Source organism: Culex pipiens, chromosome 3, assembly GCF_016801865.2.
Source record: "Culex pipiens pallens isolate TS chromosome 3, TS_CPP_V2, whole genome shotgun sequence".
Classification (NCBI taxonomy): Eukaryota; Metazoa; Arthropoda; class Insecta; order Diptera; family Culicidae; genus Culex; species Culex pipiens.
The window spans coordinates 148,451,874-148,477,214 of NC_068939.1; the positions used below are offsets into that span (position 1 = coordinate 148,451,874).

The window sequence follows — 25,341 nt, forward strand, 5'->3', positions numbered from 1 at the left end:
TGTACGACATGCCAGTGGAGGAATTAGCTGCCGAGCTAAAAGTTTTTAAACTGGATGTGTTGGCCGTGCACAAAATGAGCCGACGCAACAAAGACATCAAGTACCGTGACCAGCTCTACCTGCTGCATTTGGCTAAGGGATCGACGACGCTTCCTGAGCTGAAGGCAATCCGAGCGGTTTTCAACATTATCGTGTCGTGGGAGCGATACCGACCAGTGCACCGTGACGTCACACAATGCTTCAACTGCCTGGGCTTCGGGCACGGAGGTAAGAACTGCCACCTGAAGCGTCGTTGCGCCAAATGTGGTACCGATGCGCACATCACATCCCAGTGCATCCAAGATTCACTGGTGAAGTGCCTCAACTGCAACGGTGAGCACTCGTCAACCGACCGAAAGTGCCCCAAGAGAGCTGAGTTCGTGAAAATTCGGCAGCAAGCATCGACGAAGAATCAGCCTCAGCGTCGTAGAACTCCTCCAGCCCTGGTGGAGCAAAACTTTCCACCTCTTCAACCGCGACGCCAGGTCCCAAACTTGGCACCGTTACCGTTGGATCCCAGGAAGAGAGCTGAGATGATTCATCCACGGCCGGGTTCCAGCCAGGAGCCGAGACCGCCACCACCGGGCTTCAGCCAGGAGCCAAGACCAACCCAAGAACCAGCAGTTGAGGAAAATGGTAATGATCTTTACACCTCAACCGAACTCCTCAATATTTTCCAACAGATGTCCGCTGCACTGCGTGGATGCAAAACCAAGACCCAGCAGATTGAAGTGCTGACCTCGTTCGTCATCCAGTATGGATCGTAGGTCCCTCAAGCTGCTGAATTGGAACGCTTGCTCCATTAGGAGGAAGAATTTAGAGCTGGTGGATTTTCTTCGCGAGAAGGAGATCGACGTAGCTGCCTTCACGGAAACTCATCTGAAGCCCGGTGAAAAAGTTTATCTGCAAAACTACAAGATCGCGACGCAGCTCGATAGGACCACCTCTGGAGGAGGAGGTGTGCTTGTCGCTGTTCATCGTGATCTCAAGCCACGCCGGCTGCCACACTTCAAGCTGGACATCATCGAGGCCGTTGGGGTGGAAATTCCCACTTCGGTTGGCCCAGTACTCTTCATTGCTGCATACTGCCCACGTCAGGTGAATTCCAGAGATGGTTCAGCAGCAAAACTGAAGAGCGATATCCAGAAGCTGACACGGCGGAGCGCAAAATACATCATCGCTGGTGACCTCAACGCGAAGCATGAAGTTTGGGGCAACAGCAGGAGGAATCGGAACGGAGTGATTCTGCACAACGATCTGCAAAACGGATACTACAACGTTGTGAGTCCAGATCGTCCAACGAGAGTGGCTCGGTCTGGGAATCACTCAATCATCGACTTCTTCATTACCAATATGGCTGAGAACGTGGCTCATCCTGAGGTGTTTGAAGAGCTGAGTTCTGATCACTATCCGGTGGTTGTGGAGGTTGGAGCTTCCGTTACTCCGCAGCGGCAACCAACCCGGAAAGATTACCACAACGTTGACTGGCAGCAGTTTCAGCAAGTGGTCGACAGCAACATCGACTATGATCAACACCCGGAAACTTCTGCCGATATTGATCGTTCGCTGGAGGTGATCCAGCAGGCTATCAACCAAGCAGAGGCTGCCAACGTTCGGGAGGTTCCTGTTAATTTTAAGGTAACTGATATTGACGTAGATACTAAACACTTGATAAGACTAAGGAATGTTTATAGGAGACAATATCAACGGACTGGGGACTATGACAAAAAGATTTCAGTGAACAATTTGAACAAAATCATACAAGACCGACTTGACAATATCAGAAATCAAGAATTTTCAAAACATGTAAGCCAGCTTGGGAATTATTCAAAACCATTTTGGAAACTTTCAAAAGTTCTTAAAAACAAACCAAAGCCTATTCCTCCTCTTATCGTTGAGGATTCTCCTTTGATTACATCCGAGGAAAAGGCAAATGCACTTGGGCTTCATTTTGTTAGTTCACATAATCTTGGCGCTTCCATGACCAGCCGTAAAGAAACATCAGTTGCCAATAGTATTTCAACAATCAATGACTCTACCTTTGAATTTCCTGCAGATTCCCATGTTTCTGGTGAGGAAGTCAAAGTTGCAGTTAAACAAATGAAAAATATGAAAGCTCCAGGCTTTGATAACATTTTTAATCTAGTGTTGAAAAAACAGAGTGATCAGTTCTTTCAACATCTAGCCAATATTTTCAATAAATGTTTGCAACTTGGTTACTTCCCCACCAATTGGAAACTGGGCAAAGTCATACCAATTTTGAAGCCTCAAAAAGATCCAACATCGCCAACAAGTTATCGTCCCATTAGTCTTTTGAGTAGTCTGTCCAAACTCTTTGAGAAGGTCATCTATTCAAGGCTTTTGGATTTTACCAACGATAATAATATAATTTTGAATGAGCAGTTTGGCTTCCGTAAGGGGCATAATACTGCTCATCAGCTTACGAGAGTAACTAAAATCATCAAGCAGAACAAGCTTGAGTCTAAATCAACTGCTATGGCTTTGTTGGATGTTGAGAAGGCTTTTGACAATGTTTGGCATGATGGTTTGATACATAAACTGTATTTGTACGGTTTTCCAATGTATCTTATCAAAATTATCCAGCACTATCTTTCGGAGAGATCGTTCAGGGTTTTTCTGAATGGGATTGCTTCTGGATTATTCAACATTGATGCTGGGGTTCCCCAAGGAAGTATTCTTGGCCCACTTCTGTACAATATTTTTACTTCTGATTTGCCTACTCTTCCTGGTAATGGTGTGTTGTCACTTTTTGCTGATGACACTGCCGTTATTTATAAGGGTAAAATAACCAGATATTTAGTTGGCCGTCTTCAGAAGGGTCTTGACGTTCTTTCTGAATACTTTGGCGACTGGAAAATTCGCATAAATGCAGCCAAAACTCAAACCATCATTTTTCCACTTTCCAAATCGGCCCGATTTGTCCCAAAGGATGATGTTTTGATTAAAATGAATGATGTTTCAATACCCTGGTCAAAGGAAGTTGTCTATTTAGGTCTCATACTTGACTCGAAACTATTGTTTCGGCAGCATGTAGATAAAATATTGAACAAGTGCAGCATTCTCATCAGGTGTTTGTATCCTTTAATTAACAGAAAATCAAAGCTTTCTTTGAAAAATAAGCTAGCAGTTTACAAACAAATAATTTACCCCGTTATTGAGTATGCAGTACCTGTTTGGGAGTGTTGCGCTAGAACTCATAAATTGAAGCTCCAGCGTGTCCAAAACAAGGTACTCAAAATGGTTTTGAATGTTCCTGGCTGGACAAGATCAAGTGAGGTTCATGAATTAGCAGAAGTAAAAATGTTGGATCAGAAGATTCAAGAAAAATGTTTGAAATTTAGGGAAAAATGTGCTATTTCTGAATACCCCTTGATTCAAGGATTGGTTTAGTTTATTGTAAGTTTAAGTTAGTTTTAGGTTAGGGTAATGTTTTCTTAACATTTTTTTTTCCTCATTGTACCTAGTGTTACAAAAATGATAAATCATATACATTTAAAGTTATGAAAATGAACAGTGTTTAAATCACGAAAAGCAAATTAAAGCTGAAGAGCCACAGCTGACCACTTATTATGTAAACCAAATGTAATTATTATAAGAAAGATTCAATAAAGTATATTTAATTCAAAAAAAAAAAAAAAAAAAAAAACTCATGAGCTGTTTCGGATGATCCGATCGAGTACGAATTCAACCGAAGTACGGGACCCTTGCCGATCGAAATTAGGCGATTAAAAGCAGCTAATATTTTATACAGTTGCATAGTCAAAATTCAACTTCCAACTCAAGTCGGTTACACATTGTAATTGATTAACTCTAAATACACTATACTTCAAGAAAGAATTAAAGAAAAGCTCAATAAGAAAAGTATTATTTGAATTTCAAATAATTGTTGCCATAAATATAGTAAAATAAAAACTTTTAAGTTCATCTCCAAATATCAAAATCGGAGGTTTTCTCAACTAGACAAAACTAGACAAATACTCTTTTCAAATCTGTGAGGCATATTTGAAGCAAAAATAAATGAAAACAACACTTATCGACAATACTTGATTTAATGAAAATCGATTCAATACTGTAAGCTTTTCGAGGACGAACCAAAACCAATTCTCACAACATCAACAAAAAAGACATTCGTTTATAGAGTGCAGCAAAAGTAACGGCACCGATTAATCGATGCTTTCTATATTTATTAAACTAACACGACACATTCACAACAAATACACAAAAACACACACACACGTGCAGAAATGGAAATACTACGCTGTTTACACTTTAATAAGGATATATTTGATGAAAGGTGGGATAAACTGATAAGCAATAAAACTTAGTTTTTTAAATGATGTAAATTCATTGACTTGGAGATAAAGAAAGAGAGAAAGAGAGAAAATATGTACATGTCGATACAAATGGACAACAAAAAAATAAATAAGAAGTAAACTTATTATACACTAAATTATACACTTTAATGAAAAAAAAACTAAAGCAAAATGGGGGTGTTATTATCATACTTATGGAGCAAACTATTGATTAAAAAAAGAACATCAAAGCAAATGTGCAAAACGAGAAAAAAATACACGGAAAAAATAAGAAAAAAAAATCACACGAAATCTTGTGTAACATTTGTTGACTTTGAAAGAGAGCGGAAAGAAACCGAAAAACCAAACAACAACAACAAACAAGAGTTGTGAGCGTGTCTTTGCAGCATTGTAGGAAAGTACGCTAGGCTAAGCTTTGTTGGAAAAAGTAGTGCGCGAGCTTCCGAGTACAGTAGAACCTCCCCTTTGGCTCACCAAAATGCAACGAGCGTTTCGTGCGATACTTTTCAATGTGTGATGAGTGTGTAGAAATGTGTGTTACTGGTGGAATTTTCCAGTATAAGGGGAAGAGGTGTAGTGTGATTGGAAGAAACACTATTTTTTTTTTATGTTCAGTTTTTTGATTTTGAACTTTCAGCAGAGGTTGAACGAATTTGGCGGGTCCAAAAGTATGTCAACCTTTGCTGAACTTTTTTGAAGAAAAGATGGAAAATCACATTTTTGATTTTTGTTCTTCACTATTTATCTATATTTTTGGGAAGTTTGGAAAAGTTCACGGCGAAAGGCAGCCGGAAGTGACAGAATTGACACACGAGGTAATGTGATAAGTTTTTACCGTATGCATTTTTGGCAATAAACACAGAAAACATGCAAAAAATATCAAGCAAGCAACCACATGATCTACTTTCCTGAATCACACTCTCCTATAATATTGCTCTATTAGTAGTAGTGTTTTGAAGCAGTAGTTTGCAGTAAAATATGGAATACATTACGCTACTTGTACGTACATACGTTGATGAACAATAGAACTCGTAGAAGTATTGTTAGACTGTTTCACGTAATAATAATAATAACCTGACAAAGAGTAATAAAAACAAAACATATTGATAGAACCACGCAAAAGTATTACTGAATATTTATATACATATATCTTAGAAAACCTAGCTATTATTAGTGCATCTGTTTGATTGCATATTGAAGCAAATTAGTATTGTAATTATTGCCAAATAATTTGGCGTCAAACAATAGAAATAAAAACCATCACAATGTGTGAAGTAAAATTACATACTCGTATGTAGTAGTGATAGAGCACACCACTATTTATATATTAAAATACCGCAGCAAACACTGTAGTAAAACACACAAACACTCAAAAAAAAACACTTACAATCACACCCTTTGTAGTACTTTTACACCACTTTTCCCTATTTGCAACCCTGCGCGCAAAGTTAAGTTCGACCCACATCAATTCCCCCCTACGAAAAAAAAATCCCTCACAAATACAGGCACACAAACACTTGAAACACCCACACAAGTCACTTTATGTAGCGTTTTGTAAGTGCTCTAGCGCGTTCCGCGATTAGATCCAGCCCCCCAGAAGCATTGTTGAAAGTGTCTCAATGTCTCAAACTACAACAACAATGTTTTTTTTCGGGAGGTTTAGTTTGAGTAGTAGTCACAAGGTTGTAAATTGTGTTAGCATCTCGTGCGTGAGAGAACGACATCACGCACACACTCATCTTCATCAACCATCAAAAACAGGATGAGCATTTGCAAAACTGATAAATTGATCGCTAATAAAACAATGTAGAGATTAAAGACATAAAAAACGATAGTTTGTTGAGTATTTTTTTCACATCTTCACTACCGTAGCTTGCGCGTAAGCAGTTCTCGGCCAGAGAGAATGTCGTTGAGAGTTGTAAATATTTTCTTTTTCACGTTTTGTTTGTAGTTGCGCTAGGATTTGGTATCGAGTGTCCGTAGTTAGAGGTTGATTTTGTTTTATCTCCTTCTAACATTAGTTTATCACTTTAAGACTTCCAGATTGAATAAACAGCACGACGGTGGTAGAATCGAAGATCGAACTATTTTTTGACAGCCGAATTTCTGGACCGTTTTTTTTCAAATTTTTCATTTTTAAATTTGGTGTTTTTGTCCCTTTGCAGGATTCAATGTAATACATAAAAAATGTAATTGTCTGCTCTACAACTGCGTAGAACATTGTTACAAAAAAATCTTGAAAATTTCCATGAAAAGATGCAAAAAAAACACTAAATATTATTAATGAAAACAAAAATGAACCTTGACAGAATGACAGAACAAAACAAATGGCGTGCTAGTGTGCGTGAGATCGGGCTCAGATAACTCTATTGTCGCACATCATGACGATTTGTTTTGATAGTATGCGTGGACGCTTTGAAGAAAATGACAGTGAGAACTACTTAGTTTGACAGCTGTCAAATTCCATCATTGAAACTTTCCAAACGAATGCTGAAAGCACTCCAAACCTTAATTTACTCGTCACTGGACGATTTTTTTTTCAGTTCAGCTGCCGAAAGTGTTTAATCACTGTGGATCATCGATTCTTCCCCGTCATGCTGTGTTTACAGTCTAAAAAAATCAAGGAAATATCATTTTTGTCATGATTTTCTCAGAAAAAAAAACAAACACCACTTTAAAGATTTTTTTTGTAGCGCGCATGAGATCGCAATTCTTGAACTAATACATACCAATCAACGACAATACTAACTAACCCTAACCATACCACACATACTATCCATCTAACCAAAGCCCCCTCGACTAATCCACCTATTAATAGCGACACGAGCATATCACGACTAACTTTAGCCCTTTAATCCACGTTCCCTTACAACAAAACAAACAAACAAATACACAACACTTAATGTCCCTACATTTTAAGTAAACTTTTGAAGAATGCCAACCCTACTTAGAACAACACATAACCTATAAATTGTACGTGCATGAATAGTTAATACGTAGTATTACTAAACAAAAATGACGCAAACTTAATTATCGAAGTATAAAATAAAATGCTGTACTTCAATAAACGAAGTATTTGTAAATGCTGGACGCACACAAACACAACAAAAAACACACACACAAGCGCAAGTAAACCAGTATACCACGTGTAAAAATAGTAATAATAAAACCAACATAATGATAACCGACCATACACACAATAGTTACTCGTAGTAGCGTGTAGATGCAAATGTGATGTAACCTGTAGTATTACGAACATGACAGTAACAGTTACTCAAAACTAAAAAAAAGAGCAAGCGCAAAAAACCGCGGCCAACCTGTGTTATGTTGTTGTAGATACTATTGCTACTTCTGCTGAGTGATCAGAACAAGAACAATACACATGAACACTAGCGTGGTTCACGTTTCTATGAAAAAGACAAAAGTTGTTATTTTGTCTTGCATCAACCGGAATTTCGTTCTTTTATGTCCCCAGAAGCACTCCTGAAAATTTGAGCCCATTTGGTAAGGTCTAGGAGCTCCAGTTTTAATTTGAAATTTATATGGGATTTTGATTTATATTCCATGGGAAACTATCTTTTTTTACATTGTATTAGGATTTTTTTTTTATAAATCGATGAAATGACTTGATTCTTATAGTAGGAGATAGGTTTTGAGCTGGGGAACAACTTTGTAGAACATACCAACATGCTAGGAAGTGACCCTTTAAAGTTACAGATACTTTTAGATGGTGGCCCACACAGTAAAGCCCCTTCAAAAGCCACTGTATCTTTAAAGGGTCACTTCCTAGCATGTTGGTATGTTCTACAAAGTTGTTCCCCAGTTCAAAACCTATCTCCTACTATAAGAATCAAGTCATTTCATCGATTTATAAAAAAAAAATCCTAATACAATGTAAAAAAAGATAGTTACCCATGGAAAATAAATCAAAATCCCATATAAATTTCAAATTAAAACTGGAGCTCCTAGACCTTACCAAATGGGCTCAAATTTTCAGGAGTGCTTCTGGGGACATAAAAGAACGAAATTCCGGTTGATGCAAGACAAAATAACAACTTTTGTCTTTTTCATAGAAACGTGAACCACGCTAATGAACACATGCCACATACACACAACATACGAAGAATAGCTGTCTCTCTAACTATCTATAGAAAATATTCCTAATTCTAAGCGATTTTGTCCTGTAATGAGTTGGAACGCAAAACAAATCCACTAAGAGATTATTTTTTCTTCTTAAATTTACACTTTAGTTTGTAGTTTTTACTCCCACTCGAGTAGTGTATGCTTTAAGTGATTGGCCGTTGCTTGCGTGCGAGCGATGATTTTGTTCTTGAATCATTTTAAATTTACACTTTATATTAGTAACCTTCTAAATCTCTATCATAATCAGCGATGGAATCATCTCGAAAATTCCTTCTTGTGATTTCAATTTCAAGAGAGTATCGTTCTCTTTCGATTTTTCTCTCCCAGCGAGTGCTCATTGAAACTCTCTTTTGATGAGGATGCTTCCATCGCTGCTTTTGTACACACTTAATTTGATCGTACTTAATATTCCACCCCCTTTAGTGTAGCATTTGTAAGTAATATGTATCTCTTAGTTCCGAGAGTGTTTTGATTGTGGACGGCACTTGGTTGTTTAACCACGTAAAAGCTCTAGTGCGTAGATTTGGTTCGTTTTAATTTACACTATCAAGCAAAGTAAAGTTTTCTTAAAAGTATGGTAAAAAGTATTCGTAGTTAAACCATACACCCAACACAACCACAAACTCGTGAACAAACAACAATAACTACAGGAAACTAAATATTCTCGTATAATGTTTGAAGTTGAAATAAAGTATTGGTAGTTTAACGAAGAAAAAACACAGCAAAACAAGCGTAGTTAGTTGTTTTCTTTCGCTTTTCGTAAAATCATTTCTCTAGTTTGTTTAATACCTTCATCTTTTGTTCTCTCCATTTCTTACGTTGTTTTTATTTTTGTTTAACGCATTGTCCGCACTTGTGTTTCTCCTCCCCCACCTCACAAGTTCTGTAAACATCATTCATTCTCCCGTAGATCGAACATTCTCTAGTGTACCATGTAAGTATAACATTATGTTACTTCTGTAGAATAAACAAACATTTACTTTTCATTTGTAACAGAACAAATTGAAACCGCCAAAAGTCGAAATCCGAACTGTTACTAACATTTGTTTGTATATTTTTTTGTTATTTTATTTGTAGCCATCAGAGTTAGCACGACGCGGATGCATGTTTTCTAATAACTATATACGAAGTCACTGTTTATTTTATAATCGAATCTGGCAACCAACGACACTTGTTATTTATCCGTATTATATATTTATTATTAAAAACTCAAATCAAGCGAGATCACCCAGCTTAACGAAACCTTCTTTCTTCTGTTCCCAAAATCCCAATAAAAAAAACCCAAACCAAAGTGTCCCACACCGTGCAGGATCTGGTCTTCATCTGGAACATGACGGACCCGCTGGTGGTGAACCCGGAGATTGAGCTGCCCCAGCTGGACATCTCCAACAACTACACGACGGACTGCACGATCGAGTACTCGACGGGGAACTTCACCTGCCTGGCGGTGGTGTTCAACCTGAGGCGGCGCCTCGGCTACCATCTCTTCCACACGTACATCCCGTCGGCGCTGATCGTCGTGATGTCGTGGATCTCGTTCTGGATCAAGCCGGAGGCGATTCCGGCGCGCGTTACGCTCGGCGTGACCTCGCTGCTGACGTTGGGTAATTGGGGTTTTTCTTATATATTTCGTAATCATATTTAGATATTTTTTTATTTTTTTTCGACTCAATAAGCAATTTTTGAAGAACAAAATGATAATTCAGCAATTCCACGTCAAATGGCGTTTTTATACGATTTTCGCTGACACCACATTTTTAAAAAAATCCTCGGAAACCTCTAGAATGAACTCCATCAAGGTAGAATAAAAATAGATACAGCTATCCTAAGTTCCAGAATAAATAGCCACTAACATTTCAAATAGTAAAATTACCAAGAAAATTATTCCTTTAGCAGGCCTGCCCAACCTCCGGCCCGTGACGGCTTCAAAAATAGTTCGATGACTGGCTTTTAGGTTGTTCATGGGATATCAAATGAATAAATTGAGTGTATTAATTTAAAAAAAAAATGCTTGAGATCAAATGTTCACATTTTATAACTAAAAATTATAAGATGCATTTATCTGTTTTTTTTTATGATTTAGCAATCAAATGTTGCTAATCCAACGTATTATTTGGATTTTGCTTTTGTCATATTTTGTACATATTTTTGTTCCAATTTAATTTAAAACATAATTTTTATTTAAGGGGTTACATACATGTAGAAAATCACAAAATTTTATATTATAGAATATTTGATAAATCCACTCAAAAGATGATTATTTATCACTCCTAAAAATGTCATGAAGATATTTCGTGACTGAACTGAGTAAGAGATGATTTAAGTTCACAATTTTGCCATGCGCAAAGCGAACTGTCAAACTTTGTTGGTGTTTTTCTCAAAACCCCGAGTTGAGTTACGGGTGCCACAATATCTCGAGATGGGATGGACCAAATTGGCTGAAATTTGAGGTGAAGACTCTCAAGATGTATCCCGTGTGCATGACGAAGCCCAATTTTTAAAAATAGCTTTTTAAAAAAATACAAAAACTAACGGTTTTTATATGAAAAACACAAAAATATTTTTATCTTTTTTTTAAAATACACTTTTTGACAATCGGGCTTCGTCATGCACACGGAATCGGTTTACGAGTCTTCACCAAAATTTTGAGCCGATTTGGTCAAGACAATGTTAAGATATCGTGGCACCCGTTTTTTGAAACTGCTAACTTGAAATTGCTATACCTCGGCAACGATGCAACTAAATATCTTTAAATTTGTTTTGAAAGCAGGTGAAAATGTATATTTTAATTCAATGAAAAAATAATATATAAAAAGCTGAAGTGTGTGCTTATACTAACCGCTGACTTTTTTGCCGATATACATGAATGTAACCCCTTAAATTCAACTCAAAATAAAAAAATCAAATCATTCACTTTAATTCAACTCTTATCATTTTTAAATTATTTTTTTTTTAGAATCAATTATAAAATAATTAAAAAAAATGGCCCAAGATAAAAAAAATATTATTTTTTTAAGAAATGTGAAATACAGTCCAAACTCGATTATCCAAAGACCTCGGAAAAATTTCACTTCGAATAATCGAATAACGAAAAAAAAAAAATTCTCTGCCATATTGTTTAGTGTCGAGCTTAAGGGGTTACATACATGGCAAAAATGTCAGAGGTTGGTTTGAACATACTTGAACTTTGTGTAAAATCTGTTTTTATAGTAAAAAACGAATATGAAGACATTTGGTTGTATCACTGCCGAGATATAGCTACCTGAAGTAAGGCAGTTTCGAAAAACGGGTGCCACGATATCGCAACACTGCTTTGACCAAATCGGCTCAAAATTTGGGTAAAGCCTTATTAAACCGGTCCCGTGTGCATGACGAAGGCCGATTTTCAAAAAGTTTATTTAAAAAAAAAGAATAAAAATATGTTTACAGTCGACTCTCTGGCTGTCGATCTTCTCGATATCAATAATGCTCCAGCTGTCAATAAATTCAGTCCCTTCAAGAAGCATGCTTTGATTTTTTGTTCTATAATTTTATAACTCCCTCTCTCGACGGTCCCTTCAATATCGACAACGAGAGAGTCCACTGTATGTTTTTCATATAAAAAATCGCCAGTTTTTGATTTTTTGTATTTTTAAAAAAATCATAATTTAAAAATCGCGAAATATTTCTTGCGAGTCTTCACCCCGAAAATCAGCCAATTTGGTCCATCGCATCTCGAGATATCGTGGCACCCGTAAATCAACTCAGTGTTCAGAGAAAAACGCTTACAAAGTTTGACTGTTTGCTTTGCGCATGGCAAAATTTTGAGAGTAAATCGTCTCTTAATCAGTTTCAACAAATAAAAACACGTTTTTTAAACTATTAATTAATTTCAAGTCATAAAAAGAAAGCATTGTAAATAAATTTGAGAAACTTTCATTTTTTTATTTCATCAGGGAAATATTTGTTCAGCCCAGTTAGCGAGCAGTATTTGGAGACTGGGCTACTTTCTCAGCCCAGTTACCGAACAAGTACTGTATTTGAAGTCGCATACAATCCTACGGATAATCGAAACTTCGGATAATCAAGGCTTCGGGTAATCGAGTCTGGACTGTATATGGAAAAATGGATTTTTGGCTACAAATGTACAAAAAGAAACTAAATTTAAATTTCTAACAGTTTTATCACGTTTACCTCAAATTGAAGGAAAAAATTAAGTCACGATAGCTAGGAACAAAAATATATTTTTTTTGGAAACTTCAATATTTTAAAGATGTGCGAAAAATAGCGAGTTGAATAGTTTTCAATATATACTTTTCTACATTGTTTAATTTTTTGTGTACTTGAAATCATTTTGAAATATTTTGTAAAATATTTGAATTTAGGTTCATATTAGATTCAAATCCAAACTTAGTTTCAATAAATAGTTAAGGCACAAAACCCGAAAATGGCCTGTCTGACGGCAAATCGTGTAACAGGCCAGGTTTTGATGAAACTTGACTAAATCGACGATTCTGAGTCCAAATATTGTGGTCACAAAGCCGGATTTCTTAAGGGAGCCGAGATATTCAAGATGGCGACCAATATGGCGGCTATATAGAGAGGTCAACAACAACATCATCACAGTATGAAGGTTGTCGACGTGTCGATTTTAACTAATTTGGGTTCGCTGAACCCGAATCTAAAAATAGCTTTTTTAAAAAATACAAAAACTAACGGTTTTATATGAAAAACACAAAAATATTTTTATCTTTTTTTTAAAATAAACTTTTTGACAATCGGGCTTCGTCATGCACACGGAATCGGTTTACGAGTCTTCACCAAAATTTTGAGCCGATTTGGTCACCATAAAAATTGGTCAAGGTGACCTAGGAGCGTGTTGTTATCCAAGATGGCGTCCAATATGGCGACTGGAGAATAATCATGTATTTTTAAACAACATGATACAGTTTTGAGAAGTTGCTTTTTTTTCTGTGTGCCAAAATTGTAATATAAATTAAAATACCGCCGCCTGGGCTGATTCGAGACTAAAGTCTGAATTGCCTGAAAATTCATCAAGCCTTTACTATTCAGGGCCAAAAATAACACAATTTTACATGGAAAATCGAATCTCAGAATTAGAAAAAAATAGATTTAGATAACTGCCGAAGATCTCAACTAACTAAACGTTTCTGTTTCTTCCGTCCGCCAGCCACTCAAAACACCCAGTCCCAGCAGTCGCTACCGCCCGTTTCGTACGTAAAGGCCATCGACGTGTGGATGTCGTCCTGTTCGGTGTTTGTGTTTCTCTCGCTGATGGAGTTTGCCGTCGTGAACAACTACATGGGCCCGGTCGCGACCAAGGTGATGAAGGGCTTCTCCGACGAGGACCTGTCGGAGGCGATCGACTTCAACAACAAGAACGGCTACAACAAGACGCACCGCTCGTCGGACATTCCGCAGTACGATACGTTCTGCCACGGGCGCGAAACGGCCCTTTGCATCGACAAATTTTCCCGCTTCTTTTTTCCGTTTTCCTTTTTCATCCTGAACGTCACCTACTGGACGACGTTCCTGTAGATTGCGCGCGGTTAAAGTTAGCGCTAGGCGCTGCTCTCACTGCACTTTTGGTATAGCATTTAAGAGACAGACACACTCTGACCCTTTAGGTTACATTACTCTAGTTACATTAGCCTAAGAAGCAACATGAAAATAAAAACCAAAACAAACACTTACGGCGGGATTCTTCTTCATGTCGGTAAGGGTGAACCCACGTGGATCCGAGTACGGGTCCCGGCTCATGGCGCGCGTTGTCGGTGCCCTCTGGAAAAACGGTCGAATTATAAATAAATGTGATAACAATAAACTCCCCGGCTTTGCACTCGATACTTCGAAATGTCCCTGTCTTACCTTGTCTGCGACGGCCACCAGGAAGCGGCGGAAGTAGGGTGACGATGCGAGACGGTTGGCCATTGCGATGTGTTGAGCAATTCGGCTTAAGCTTTTGAGTTTCTGTCTGTGCGGTTAGTACGACGTCTGTAACGGGTGTGAAATAAAACGCCAGAAATGAAATCAGTAAAGCCGCGAATGGGACGAGTTCGCACAGCCAAAACGAAAACCTGCGAGTCATCATGATTTGTTGTTGTATGCTTCTTTGCCTTGGCAGGTATCGTTTATTACCCGAAAGCATCGTCGTGATCAGTTTGGATAAAATATTAAAGCGTCGTCGCAACGCTGATGGGCTTTGTTTTGGAGGATTTGGTAGCACGCCGTGCACTGCCGTTCTACGCATAATTGTCCCATGTCAGTTTTGGACGATTTTGACTTTATGACATTTTTAAGTTTAGTTTTATGTGTACTTTAAGAAAAACACATAAGAATTGGTACTTTGTTCGGAAACTCATTAAAAATAACATCAAGTCTGTTTGTCCCATCGTTAAACTTCTACGCATAATTGTCCCACCAAGTATTTTCTTACACGGAATCATTAGTTTTACGAAGCATTATGTGTTCGTTACCTGTTGTATAGCGAGAGAATCACAAATAAGGGTGATAAACTGCTAACTGGGGCGATTAGGGACACATAGGGCGAATAGGAACCCACGGGACAATTATGCGTAGAAACGCAGAAATCGGTCGAAAAATTTCAATCGTGTTTTTCTCAGTTGAACATGGGACAATTATGCGTAGAACGGTAGTGCATTCGGTACAAGTTACTTTTTTACATTATAATTCGACGGTAACATTTCAAAGGGCATCATGTACATTTCGACACTTTCTGGGTTATTGCATATTCTGAAAGTACTCCTAATATGCTACCTCTCCACCAAAAATGAGCAAAAGTTACTTCAGTAAAGTCTGTTTAATCATGATTTTAGATAAAGTAACATAAACAAAATATCTGGCATCAGCAGTCCCCTGTTTATATAGCCCTGTCAACCTGTCAAATAAAAGACTACATGAACCTCGTGACGAAAAAAAAGCATCATGAAAAAAGCGCCATGTACATTCGGCGAAGAAAAACGAATCATAACAAAGCGTCCCCCTCAATGACAGCAGGGTAATATAGACGTTGGTGATTGCAAAAGAAGTTATGTTTGTTTTTCTCAAATAAAATTACGGAAATAATGTTTTATTGAATTTGGATGATCAAGTATCAATAAAAGCAACGTTTTCATCGTTTGTTATTATTAGAACATCTTATTTTGCTTTTATATTAAAATGGGAATTGAAAATGGATGCTCAGCATTCAAATGCGTTTTTCTCAAAAACAATGGTGTGTACATGATGCTTTTTGAAATGTTGGCATCGAATTCCGACTTATCATCGTGTGCAATCGTTATTCAAAATTGTTAACGAGACATTATTTATGTTTTAACGGACGATATCTCGGAAACTATTGGTCTGATTTTCAATGTTAAATATTGAAACTTTTGCGAAATAATTTTAAAATTTTAAAATCAGGCTCAACCAAAAATAGAAAATTATCCTCATTTGAGAAATTAGACCAAATTAAAAAAAAATGATTCCATTTATTGGAAATTGGTTTCTAGAATATCGTCAGTTAAACATAACAGTAATTAACCTGGTTCCACTTAGAGAAATTAATTTTCATTGAATTGAATTCCTTGGGAGGCTGTATCTTAGAAATTGCCCGAGTTTCAAAGTGCTAGAGAGAATAGTAGGAAATTTTCTTAGCTTTTCAAATAACATTTTTTTAGAGGTGCTTTTATATTTTTTTAAAACTCAAAAACCTTCAAAAATAATCTTAAAATTTATGCTTAAAATTATCTGTAACTTGAAAAGGTACACTTCATAAAAAATAGAGTTTTTTTTGTATTGCAAATTCGATATTTCCTAATAAAAATACTATTTTTTCAAGAAAATCATTTCTTCTAAACAGATTGCCCATCACGAACTGTAGCTAAAAAGATTTTTTTTCGAAAGATACGCATTTTGGGAATTAAACTTGTAGTCATAAATAGTTTAATAAAAATGTTTTTTTTTTGCGTACCGTTGTCAGGGGTGTCATTGGGTCTGGGGAGTGAAATTGGGTACAAATACAAATTTCAGCATTTTTGTATGACCCAATCTCATCCCCAGACCCAATGTCACCCCTGATGACGGTACGTTTTTTCTTTAGTCCTTATCATAACCTTCAACTTTACCGAAGACAGATCAGAAAATTCTTTCGAAAGTTACAGAATTTTACACATTTGCATGCCTTTTCTGTATGACCAGCCCCAAAGTGTATGGAGACTTATATGGAAAAATTAAGGATCCAAAATTACTTCTTTTGACACTGTTTAACCAGAATAAAAAAAAAACTAAAATTAAAAATTCTGGGAAAAAATTTGTGGAATCGTAGAGAAATAAAAACTTTCCATGTTATCCGTCACGTGTTTCCTGATAAGAGGATATTGATTATGTCTAAGCTCTAAGCTAAATAAACGGTTCTCTAGCAGACGGTTTGCAAAGAGTTTGCATTAAGATTAAATATTTTCTATTTTCGATTATAGCACTGTATCTTATCTATCAACGAAAGGAACAACTAACAGCACAATAAACAATGTTGCGATCCTCAAAATTCGATTTCAATCCTGAGATATTCAATTTAAAATCGAAAAAACTCCGTGCATTTTTATCACTTTTCATACATGAAAGAAGTTTCAATCTTGTGCTATTTTGACACAGCCTGAAAATGGCTGTAAGTGCGACAAAGGAACCGATTTCAACCAAACTTCAGGACAATGCACAGAATGGTCAACCAAACAAAACGTGTTTGTTATTGTTTACATTGCGGGCTCTCGTTTTTGTTTTTTCAAGGTCAAACATTTTAACGCGTTTTTCTCGGAACGTCAAAAAGCGACGTGTGGCAAGTTAGCACGACAGCATCGAATTATACACGCTTTTGCCGTGTACTAAACATTTAACATTCAGTTTCAACTATCGTAGTAATTTGGGAATCATATCATGTACCGCGCAGGTTTTCTCTTTATTGCATTTATTAATCTGTCAGGGTTCGTTACTAGTTACTAGTCTAATTTAATCTAATCAAACCCCAGCGCATCCAATCTTTCGAAGGGATCCTGGAGAGTGCCTTAGGTTAGATTACGCCTAGCCCTCTTCTTGTCATTTATTAACATCTGTACTGCCCATGATCGCATAAATGTCCCATATGCATTTTCATCACTTTTGAGTTATTGATGTAGTTTGGTGCAAAATCGTGTGCTCTTTCAAAAGAGCCTATAACATCCAGTACTTTGTTCTAGAAATCAGGAGGAAATCCAGTTTTTTCGTGAAAACTTAACACGTAGCCTTATGTGTGGGACAAACTTCAAATGCGTTTTTCTCAGCTTGCTGTTTTTGCATATGGGACATTTATGCGAACATGGGCAGTGTAGTGCGCCATTGCATTGGAATGTATTGTAACGTCACAAGCGTTAAAGCGGCCAGGCCTACTGCGTAAAGTTGTATTGCAGAGACATGATTTGTTTGAAATGGGTTGTGATTGAGGACGGTTTGGTACTCCGGGACCCTCTGGTATGGGACATTGTATTTCCACGAATGCCCTGGACACTATTTGCCGTGGTTATAGCGCCACAACTCGCTCCCGTCAGTGTTCGGTACTAGTTACGTAACATTTTTCGATTTGGCTAGGTGCAACGTTTAATTTAAGCACAAAAGCTGATAACAGATAACTGGGAGCTTATCGAATTTACATTGTTTTTTTTTGCACACTCCAGACTGCATTCCCTTCCTGATAGTCACCAGTATATAAAGCACTCAACAACTGTTCACTCTACTTACTTGAGAAACTGTTGAAAATTTCCAGTAAAAGACAAGTCCTTCCAGAACGCTACCAGCGGATCCGTCCAAGCCGTGTCGAAGGTGCAGACTAAATCGCTGCGCTTTTGCGTGCTAAAAGTGCGAAAATCCGTTGGGGCGAAATGGATAGATAACAAAATTGCAAAAATCACGTAGACCATCGATATGACGACGGCGACGGTGAAGAACATTCGGCGAGGCGCGAAATCCAGCCCGGACGTTTGCTCTGCTCACAAATTTCTCTAGAGCTCGCACTCGGGCTGAATGTTTATTAATCACATGTGCGCGCGAGCGCACTTGCAGTAATACACACGAAAAGTACGCAGAATTTATGGGTTTTTCAGTAAATCTTAATATTTGTCTTATAACGTAATCAAGTTCCAAATATACGCGAATCACTATTTAGTGAGAAATTTGCTCAAAATCTCATTTGAATCAAGTTTTTCCAACTCTTAGAAAACAACTTTAAATTCTTTTTATAGAAAAAAAGTCCATGGAATAGATGAAAATATGTGTATGCATACATATTTAGGAGGTAATCATACAAAAATGCTATGTCTTCGGTTAAGTTGTAGGTTAGAAAATTAAGGAATAAATAGGTAAATGCTAAAAAAAAACAAATTTTTCACACAAACTTGCATTATAAAAAAGCATGTAAATTATTGCGCAATTCCCACTAACTTGGACTTCGCACTAATTTATTACTATTGATCGCACTATTGCGACTTGTCAAACCGGCTTGGGAAATTTTAAATTACCTAGAAAATGATCAAAGCGAGCCGAGGTTAACTCGCTTTTTTTTCAGTTGTCACTCGCAATTTTGAAGTGCGGAAGTCCAGTTTGGTGGAAAATGCGACTGGAAATATAAATAAACAACAACTGGTTGCCTAGTTTTGCAAACTCTTGTTGTCAAAAGTGCGAGAGAAAAGTGCGGGCCAAATCCAAGTTACAGTGCAAGGATCAATAAATTCATGAAAATGAAATTTTCGCTTAATTGGCTTTTTTTATTGAATTCTTCTCATCAAGGTCACAATTTTGCCTAAGTCTCCAATCGATCAGATAATCCGTTATCAAGATACCATATTTTTTTCAATGTTTTGGGATAGTGAATCTTGATGAAATTTTGAGAGGATGTTGAGTTCGAAAAAATGCAACTTTTGGGATATATAGACGATTTGAAAAAGTCAAATGTTGACCTTATTTTTAATTAAAAAACATTTATTACCACCGGGGGGATGGCAACCCTATTCCGACCAAAGCAAACTGACAACAGTCGACATTAGCACGGTTGTCAAATGAGAGCCCACAACAAAAGCACTAGCTGTCAAATGGTAGCCCATAACAAATCATTGTTTGGGTTTTTGATTTTCAAATTTTCCGCAATTTAAACGATAAATTCCTGAAAAAAACACGTGAATTGTGTTGCTGATGGCAAATTCTATCATATTCTTGTAGATTCCATTCCAATATTGGCTGAAAATTCATATCGAAAAAAGTGATTTTTCTGTTTACCTTTTTTTGCTTTTTTTCTTTTGGTCGACAAAACTATGCGCCCGTACACTCAGAATCGGCATTACACATTTTGCAGTTTGCTTTTACACATTTGCATGGGACTTTTGAGTTCAACCAGGATAACCCACTTCGTGTTACCAAAGTAATATGAATAATACTGATTCTGAGTGTTTGTTATCTGAACTTCCAAGATGGCGGCTTCTTCGCTACCCCCTGATTACCACACACAGACATCACTTCTAGAGTTTTTTTTTTGAATAGGTCCTATAAACATATGAAAGACAATAGTTTATAGGACCTTTTCAAAAAAAACTCTAGACTTGATCTCTACGGAAAAATGTCTCAAAATTCGAGGGTTAAAGATTACGAGCTCTGTCATCATCAATCGATAGAGCGTCAAAAATTGATGTAGCGTGATTTTCCAGCGATTTTTTGTCTGAACAACTGCCAACATTGTATGAAGAGAAAGTTATCACAATGATTCTACCAAATAAAAAAAAAATATATATAAAGTTTGTCAAATTTTAAATAGAATTGCTCAGTTTCAAAAATTAAAAAAGTCCACAGTGTCAAAGACCAAAATAACCCTAAGTCAAACCTTCACAAAAACCGCTTCTCGGTGAACTTTTTTGCGCAAACAATAACGTAATCGATAACGAGAATTTTATATTTATTGATGCTGTTACCCGTCCAAAAATCCGATGCAATGCCGCGTCCGCTCAGTCGACCGTACACTTGACGAATGACGCGCCAACTGCGATGCCCAGCCGGTCGTCGCGACGCTCGTTTTTTTCGCTTTTACTTTCGATTGAACCAACAACCCACTCCATGAAAGTGGGTGGATAAGAAAGGGGTGGTTCCGTTCAAGGTCGAGGAAAGCACTTGTCATAGCGTGGTGTTAATCCCGACAACAGGGACCTGATGGTTATCAATACTATCGTGGGTTGGTGATGGCCAAGTGGGTAGTAACTGGAAACGTTTCTCATTATTTTTCTTTCTTTTTTGATTACATTCGATTCTATTTATATATCATAAGTTTCAACGATTTTCTTTGAAACTCAATAGAAGCGAGTTCAAGATCTGGGTCATGGATCCCCCCTCTTTTTAGCACTATCCCTAAGTTAGTATTTTTTGTGAATTTTGTGAAATCAAACGCAAATGGAGTTGCGTTGGTGATCTTGAACCGGGGGGATGGCAACCCTATTCCGACCAAAGCAAACTGACAACAGTCGACATTAGCACGGTTGTCAAATGAGAGCCCACAACAAAAGCACTAGCTGTCAAATGGTAGCCCATAACAAATCATTGTTTGGGTTTTTGATTTTCAAATTTTCCGCAATTTAAACGATAAATTCCTGAAAAAAACACGTGAATTGTGTTGCTGATGGCAAATTCTATCATATTCTTGTAGATTCCATTCCAATATTGGCTGAAAATTCATATCGAAAAAAGTGATTTTTCTGTTTACCTTTTTTTGCTTTTTTTCTTTTGGTCGACAAAACTATGCGCCCGTACACTCAGAATCGGCATTACACATTTTGCAGTTTGCTTTTACACATTTGCATGGGACTTTTGAGTTCAACCAGGATAACCCACTTCGTGTTACCAAAGTAATATGAATAATACTGATTCTGAGTGTTTGTTATCTGAACTTCCAAGATGGCGGCTTCTTCGCTACCCCCTGTCTTGAACGGAGGATTTTCGTTGTCGTTTCGCATATTATTTTGGTTTTATCTTTGAATCCTGGCCATTACCCTTACCTACTAACATAATCCCAAGTAGAACTAGTTTTTCCGGCACACGTGGGGGTGTGGATATTGAGTTGCCTTGGAGAATTTAAACGGTGCGCGTCGCGGTCATCTCGCAGGATTTTCGATGCCGTTTCCGTCTTTGTTGTCCCCCCGATTGTGTGTGTTTTTCGGTCCGAGCGGTTTCGCGTTTTCGCATTTTAGTTGGTTTTATCTTTCCACAGCCGGCTGTCTAAGATTGAATCATTTATGCTAAACTCAACACCAAATAACCAGGAATAGTCTCATCCGCATACTCCGACTGTTTGCCTTGAGAATGCATAATAAATCATACCATTAAACAAAATTTATTGATTATTGGGTCGCATCATCATCCTCTATGTTGAATCCTGGACATTACCCTTACCCACTAACAAAATCCCAAGTAGAAGTAGTTTTCCGGCACACGTGGGGGTGTGGATATCGTATAGACATCCTTTGTAGCAACCTGTGCTAACTAACATTCCCGTCCCAATCCCCCCGAGATCTACAAACTGAAATGGCGGGCGCCGTTGGTGGCCAACGACTGTTACCTATTTGCTCCAAATCATGGTCTTGATAAGGGATACACGATTAGATCGTTGAAGCGTATGATTGGTTGTTTTGATAGGATATTACGGTCCTGTTCAGCAACGGAGAAGGACAACCATGCTCATGCTCAAATACAACGAAAATCTCAATGATTTATTTTTAATTCGCGAGGTATCAAATTTTATAGTTAAGGGTTTCAAGATAATCTAAAAATATGCTAATTTGGTCTAGCTAATCCCACAACAATTTTCTATCTTTTAGCACTGACGCGCAAGCATGTCTATTATTTCTAGAGTTTCTAACCTTGTAACACAAATGTGGTGTCTATTAACCCTTTCCTAAAGAACACATCAATGCCGTCGGACAGTGTTGCGTGACAGACTACTGCAGCACCACTGCTGACCTTGCTCAATTAGGTAGTTTTCTTTGTTTTTAGTAGCAAAACATGTTTGTATTTGGTTTGGTTTATTTATTTTTTACAAATTTAGTTTGTTCGCAACAGAACAAACCTAGACTTTTTTTTATTAGGTTTTTTATAAAGGTATATAAACAAATGTAAGCATTGAGTGTATCCCGCTAACTCCGATGGGCATTGACATAAGGTGTGAAAGGGATACACTCAATGTTAGAATTTCGTCTGCTGTGTGCTATCTTGTGACATAGACCATTTTGGTCGAAAATGAGTTAATGATGACGTTTTGCTATAGTTAACAAACTCTACAAGATGCTTTAACCCGATTTTGGGAACTCGCTTCCGTTTCCCAGATATCGCAATACACACTTGTGACATAGACCAATTTATCATCAAAATGATCGTGCACACTTGTGACACGTCATACATGTTGTTGGAAATTGTGGAGAATTTTTCTTGTTTTTCACAAATTTATGTTGATACACACTTTCTAAAGGAAATGCAATCTTTTGTTTTTGAAAATATACTGATTAAGTCGGTTGAACTATCGATTTAAGCATATTTTAGTTTGTATGGGAATTCTGTGCACACTTGTGACACGTAGTACAATTTTACTTACAAAACACACTTGTGACACGTGCTTTTCAGATTTTTGTTTACATAATTTACTGTATCTTTAAACTGGTGTAACCAAATTAGTTGAAACTTGGAGCGTTTTTTAAGCGATAGTATACGAACCGATTGCTTAAAAAAGTTTAGCTCTATCAGTCATAGTTTTTAAAATATTTATCATCAAACTTAAAAATCGTTTTTCTCGAATATTACTAAATGGTCGTTGTCACAAGATAGCACACAACAGACGATTTGCTAATAGGACCTAATAAAAAAAAGTCGAGAAATAGTTTTGTCGCAACAGAAAAAGTTTTGGAATTTCCAGGTCATCTAGATGTTTGGAAAAAAAGACTCAATAAAGTTGGTTCTTTCAAGTAATTTAATAAAATGAGAATTAATTATCAATAAGCCTAAAGCCTTTTAATGACCAGATACTTGCGTCATTGGTCGAGAAAAGTCTTTAGTTCCGTGTGTTGAAAGCCATCCAAATCAGAAATAAATACGTATCAGTAGGCATAAAAATTAATGTTAAAAAAACTGGATAAGTCAGGTTTATTGCAAGCCAAGCCATGAAGTTATTACGCATAAAACAACCAATGTATTTTTTTTCTTGTGATCTTCCGACAATCGTGAAAAGAATTCAAATGTACCGTCATCTGGGGCGATTCGGGACTACAGTCTGAATAGGGACAGCAGTGTTTAGAGCACTTAAAGGTTTTGAATTTTAAAATGGGTTTACACATTTTGTTCGGGTCAGTCTGTTCTATCCGAAACCAATCAGAAAAATAAAAATACTGTGCTCTGACATGGTAAAAACTGATGTCTCAATTCGCCCCTGTTGGCGGTGTGTTAGTAAAAGATATAAAAACACAACATTTGACGTCACAAGCCAGATCCGTTAAGTCGTTTCCTGGTATCATCGAGTGATGCGCTACCGCCTTCGATCTTGACAAGCTGATGCCTTCTTCTCCTCCTCCTCTAGGGGTGGTAATGACGAACGAGCAGCATCAATTCAATTAAAACGGCTCGCCAAACAGCTCAATTACCGGCAACTTTGAACTCGCTGAACTCAACCTTAACATGTCACAATTGTAACGAAAGTATATTAGCCGAGAGCTGCAAAACACTTCAACACGCTGCTGCTCGGTGTCGCACTTTCCGGTTGTAATTTGCATTGTGCATGAGGCTCGAATCATCCACACTGTTTGTGACTGAAGTCTTATTTACTAATCTTGGATTTTGAAGTCGAGATCTGCTCATGAGTTGAATTAGCATCAGTGGAATTGTTTTAGGTTTACACAAAGTTAGCTTGTAACTGAAGTCCTTTGGCGTTGTAAAAGCCTAAGGTGTCATCCATAAAGTATGTCACGCTAAAATCGGCCAAAATTAACCCCCCCATCCCAATACGTCACACTTTGTCACACTGGCTCCGACCCCCCCTCAAAAAGTACGTCACGTTTTGTCGGACCCCCCCCCCCCCCCTCACCCTAACTTTAGTTTTTGTACAATTTTTGCAAGATTTATAAAAAAAAGTATTTTAAAAATTCAAAGTTAAATCGAGAATGTTTATAATTTTTAAAGTTTGCGTTTTGTTTTTTTCTATTTGTTGAATGTTGTAGTGGCAGAAATCACCATCAATAGTATTTTATGAAAATCAGATGATTTAAGCATATAAATCTATCATTTAAAACTGGCGTTTGATTTATAATTTAAGTTATCAAACATTAAACGATTTTTTTGTATATATTTGCAGTATTCAAAAAAATATCTAGCGTGACGTCACGGTCTCATTGACGCCCCCTCTCCCCCATGTCACACTTTGTCACGCTTGCGAAAACCCCCCCTCACCCCCCTAGAGCGTGACGTACTTTAATGATGAAGCCTAATGAGCTCAGAGCAAATTTATTCTGGGAGTTTCAGATCAGATTCTCGAAAGAGATTACTGTCGTCAGTGTTAGCGCGAGCCGTATAAGAGGCTCATTCGGGTTCAACTGGTGGCACTCTTATTAGTGCGATATAATTGTAGCTTGCAAACGAGCTGATGACAAATTCTTAGTATTGTGCCGTAATCTATTGGGTCCGCCTTGTACAAAAAGGGCACTCACACTTTGTCCAAACGATCCCGTTGAACAATAATCGCACGTGTAGTGACATGTTGGTCGAAACTTTACAAATGAAAAGCTTT

General features: G+C 37.4%; 2 protein-coding genes across 6 annotated transcripts in view; one reads left to right on the forward strand and one right to left on the reverse strand.

The window, feature by feature from the left end:
* LOC120432160 (RNA-binding protein Musashi homolog Rbp6) overlaps positions 1 to 10,120 on the forward strand; it is a 100,218-nt gene extending 90,098 nt beyond the window's left edge. For 2 of the 3 annotated variants that reach the window (XM_039597288.2, XM_039597287.2), the window contains one exon: positions 9,809 to 10,120. In XM_039597288.2, the coding sequence (XP_039453222.1) occupies positions 9,809 to 9,881 (73 nt within the window). In that variant the 3' untranslated portion in view covers positions 9,882 to 10,120. The remainder of the gene's footprint in view (positions 1 to 9,808) is intronic. The other variant, XM_039597291.2, reaches the window with a different exon arrangement.
* LOC120432162 (uncharacterized) overlaps positions 1 to 20,637 on the reverse strand; it is a 63,320-nt gene extending 42,683 nt beyond the window's left edge. The window contains exons 1-3 of one of the 3 annotated variants that reach the window (XM_039597292.2): positions 20,501 to 20,637; positions 14,385 to 14,510; positions 14,211 to 14,297 (exon numbers count right to left, since the gene is read on the reverse strand). In XM_039597292.2, the coding sequence (XP_039453226.1) occupies positions 14,211 to 14,297; positions 14,385 to 14,447 (150 nt within the window). In that variant the 5' untranslated portion in view covers positions 14,448 to 14,510; positions 20,501 to 20,637. Of the gene's footprint in view, positions 1 to 14,210; positions 14,298 to 14,384; positions 14,511 to 18,284; positions 18,402 to 20,412; positions 20,438 to 20,500 lie in introns of those variants that run through there. The other 2 variants (XM_039597294.2, XM_039597293.2) reach the window with 2 other exon arrangements.
* Between the last annotated feature and the right edge of the window lie 4,704 nt (positions 20,638 to 25,341).